Consider the following 669-nt stretch of genomic DNA (forward strand, 5'->3'; position numbering starts at 1 on the left):
ACGCCCCCGTCCTTGTCCTGCAGCTGGAGAACGCCAAGCAGTCGGCCGAGAGGAACAGCAACATGGTGGGAGCTGCCCACGAGGAGCTGCAGCAAACCCGCATCCGCATCGACAACCTCTCCTCGGAGGTCAGCCAGCTGCAGAAGCAGGTCAGTGAGCAGCAGGGGGTCCTCTGGATGTGCACCCCTTCATCCTCCACCCTCACCTTCCCCTAGAATCACAGTTTTGGTTAGAAAAGAGCTTGAAGGGCATCGAGTCCAACCATGAACCAGCCCTAGGTCACCACTGACCATGTCCCCAAGTGCCACATCCACCCGGTTTTTAGACCCCTCCAGGGATGGGGACTCCACCACTGCCCTGGGCAGCCCCTGCCAGTGCTTGGCAACCCTTTCAGTGAAGAAATTCCTCCCCAGATCCAACCTCACCCTCCCCTGGCACAACTTGAGGCCATTTCCTCTCGTCCCATCGCTTGTTTTTTGGGAGCAGAACCCAATTCCCCCTCTCTACCCTCTCCTTTCAGGAGCTGCAGAAGGGATAAGGTCTCCCCTCAGCTCCTCTTCTCCACTTGAACCCCCCAGCTCCCTCAGCCTCTCTCCATCATTCGGCTGCTCCAGACCCCTCCCCAGCTCCGTTGCCCTTCTCTGCCCACGCTCCCGGCCCTCAATGTCC

The 669-nt window shown here is 59.5% G+C and overlaps 1 protein-coding gene across 1 annotated transcript in view; it reads left to right on the forward strand.

The window, feature by feature from the left end:
- The window catches only part of LMNA (lamin A/C), a gene marked incomplete at its 3' end in the record, with an annotated part of 3,500 nt that overhangs the window by 1,486 nt on the left and 1,345 nt on the right, over positions 1 to 669 (forward strand). Inside the window, exon 4 of the mRNA XM_010188383.1 lies at positions 24 to 149. Within this exon, the coding sequence (XP_010186685.1) occupies positions 24 to 149 (126 nt within the window). The remainder of the gene's footprint in view (positions 1 to 23; positions 150 to 669) is intronic.

Source organism: Mesitornis unicolor, unplaced genomic scaffold (genome assembly GCF_000695765.1).
Source record: "Mesitornis unicolor isolate BGI_N332 unplaced genomic scaffold, ASM69576v1 scaffold25577, whole genome shotgun sequence".
Taxonomy (NCBI): domain Eukaryota; kingdom Metazoa; phylum Chordata; class Aves; order Mesitornithiformes; family Mesitornithidae; genus Mesitornis; species Mesitornis unicolor.